Source organism: Palaemon carinicauda, chromosome 18 (genome assembly GCF_036898095.1).
Source record: "Palaemon carinicauda isolate YSFRI2023 chromosome 18, ASM3689809v2, whole genome shotgun sequence".
Classification (NCBI taxonomy): domain Eukaryota; kingdom Metazoa; phylum Arthropoda; class Malacostraca; order Decapoda; family Palaemonidae; genus Palaemon; species Palaemon carinicauda.
The window spans coordinates 62,058,176-62,060,675 of NC_090742.1; the positions used below are offsets into that span (position 1 = coordinate 62,058,176).

The 2,500-nt window shown below is 33.5% G+C and overlaps 1 protein-coding gene across 1 annotated transcript in view; it reads left to right on the top strand.

Moving 5' to 3' along the window:
* The window catches only part of LOC137657842 (uncharacterized), a 272,649-nt gene that overhangs the window by 254,462 nt on the left and 15,687 nt on the right, over positions 1 to 2,500 (top strand). The window contains 2 exon segments of the mRNA XM_068392431.1: positions 1,518 to 1,659; positions 2,076 to 2,273. Of these exon segments, the coding sequence (XP_068248532.1) occupies positions 1,518 to 1,659; positions 2,076 to 2,273 (340 nt within the window).

The following is a 2,500-nucleotide window of genomic DNA, read 5'->3' on the forward strand; positions in this document are numbered from 1 at the left end:
TTTTGAACACGTGTAATGAGTAATTTTTGAACACGTGTAATGAGTCATTTTTTGAACACGTGTAATGAGTCATTTTTGAGCACGTGTAATGAATCATTTTTTGAACACGTGTAATGAGTAATTTTTTGAACACGTGTAATGAGTCATTTTTAGAAAAAGAAAGCAATTATTCATGTTATCTTACTCTAATGGACATGAACACAAAAAAAATTATAATTTTTTTTTTTATCAATATAACTAAAACATCCAAAATAACGATTAATCTTCTTTTGAAATCATTTATATGTCCCTGATTAAAAAAATAAATAAATAAATAAAACTTAAATATTTCACAATTCATCACCTTTCACACATCCATTATTTGAGGTAAAATAAGACTTAAATATTTCACAATTCATCACCTTTCACACATCCATTATTTGAGATAAAATAAGACTTGAATATTTCACAATTCATCACCTTTCACACATCCATTATTTGAGGTAAAATAAAACTTGAATATTTCACAATTCATCACCTTTCACACATCCATTATTTGAGGTAAAATAAAACTTGAATATTTCACAATTCATCACCTTTCACACATCCATTATTTGAGATCAAATAAAACTTGAATATTTCACAATTCATCACCTTTCACACATCCATTATTTGAGATAAAATAAAACTTAAATATTTCACAATTCATCACCTTTCACACATCCATTATTTGAGATAAAATAAAACTTAAATATTTCACAATTCATCACCTTTCACACATCCATTATTTGAGGTAAAATAAAACTTGAATATTTCACAATTCATCACCTATCACACATCCATTATTTGAGATAAAATAAAACTGAAATATTTCACAATTCTTCACCTTTCACACATCCATTATTTGAGATAAAATAAAACTTAAATATTTCACAATTCATCACCTTTCACACATCCATTATTTGAGATAAAATAAGACTTGAATATTTCACAATTCATCACCTTTCACACATCCATTATTTGAGATCAAATAAAACTTGAATATTTCACAATTCATCACCTTTCACACATCCATTATTTGAGATAAAATAAAACTTAAATATTTCACAATTCATCACCTTTCACACATCCATTATTTGAGGTAAAATAAAACTTGAATATTTCACAATTCATCACCTTTCACACATCCATTATTTGAGGTAAAATAAAACTTGAATATTTCACAATTCATCACCTTTTACACATCCATTATTTGAGGTAAAATAAAACTTAAATATTTCACAATTCATCACCTTTCACACATCCATTATTTGAGATAAAATAAAACTTAAATATTTCACAATTCATCACCTTTCACACATCCATTATTTGAGATAAAATAAGACTTGAATATTTCACAATTCATCACCTTTCACACATCCATTATTTGAGATAAGATAAAACTTGAATATTTCACAATTCTTCACCTTTTACATATTTATTGAGACACGAATATTTACGAATTCGTACAACTCATTCAATAATGATCTTTTTCGAAGGCACGAACACGACGCCGTGGGCGTGCAACAGCTGACGGCAGTGAGGGACATCAAGAGTTTCGGGCGCCTGGTGAAGGGCACCACGCAGCAGGCCAAGCACCAGGGCGCCCACCTGCTGGGGAAGGTCGTCCTCAACATCAAGGTAAATACTCCACGGGCTGAGTGTCAGCACGAGCTCTTGATTCTTAAAGGTACACTTGGGCACAGTATTTTTTTTTTTTTTTTTTTTTTTTTTTTTTTTTTTTTAGTTAATGCTTTTCTGTTGAGCCTGTTGACACAGGTCTCTTATTGTTTATATATGACTGGTCTATTTTAACGTTGTTACTGATCTTAAGATATTCTCTATTTTTATTCATTACTTATGTATAGTTTATTTATTTCCTTATATCTATAGTTTATTTATTTCCTTATATCCTTTCCTCACGGGGCTGTTTTCCCTGTTGCAGCCATTGGGCTAATAGCATCCTCCTATTCCATACAGGGTTGAAGCTTGGCTATTGGCTAGTAATTATAATAATAAAGGACTTCTCTAATATGTCCCTCTCTGTGTCTCCTCAGAGCATGAGCGAAGAAGGTCCCGACGGCTGGTACCCTCTGGAGAAGGAGGGCGAGCCCTCCAAGGAGCGAGGCACCGTCCGCCTCGTGGGCAAGGTCGTCTCCACGGCCGAACTTGACCACGAGGGAAGGAAGTCCTACGACGCCCTCTTGACCAGACTGGTCCATCACGAAATCTCTCTTCCTTCCATCAATAATGAGGTGAGTTGTGTGTACATTGGACTTGAAGTGAGCTGTGTGTATATTGGACTTGAGGTGAGCTGTGTATTTTGGACTTGAGGTAAGCTGTGTGTATATTGGACTTAAGGTTAGCTGTGTGTATATTGGACTCAAGGTTAGCTGTGTGGATATTGAACTTGAGGTAAGCTGTGTGTATATGGAACTTGGGGTAAGCTGTGTGTAGATTGGACTTGAGATGAGCTATGTGT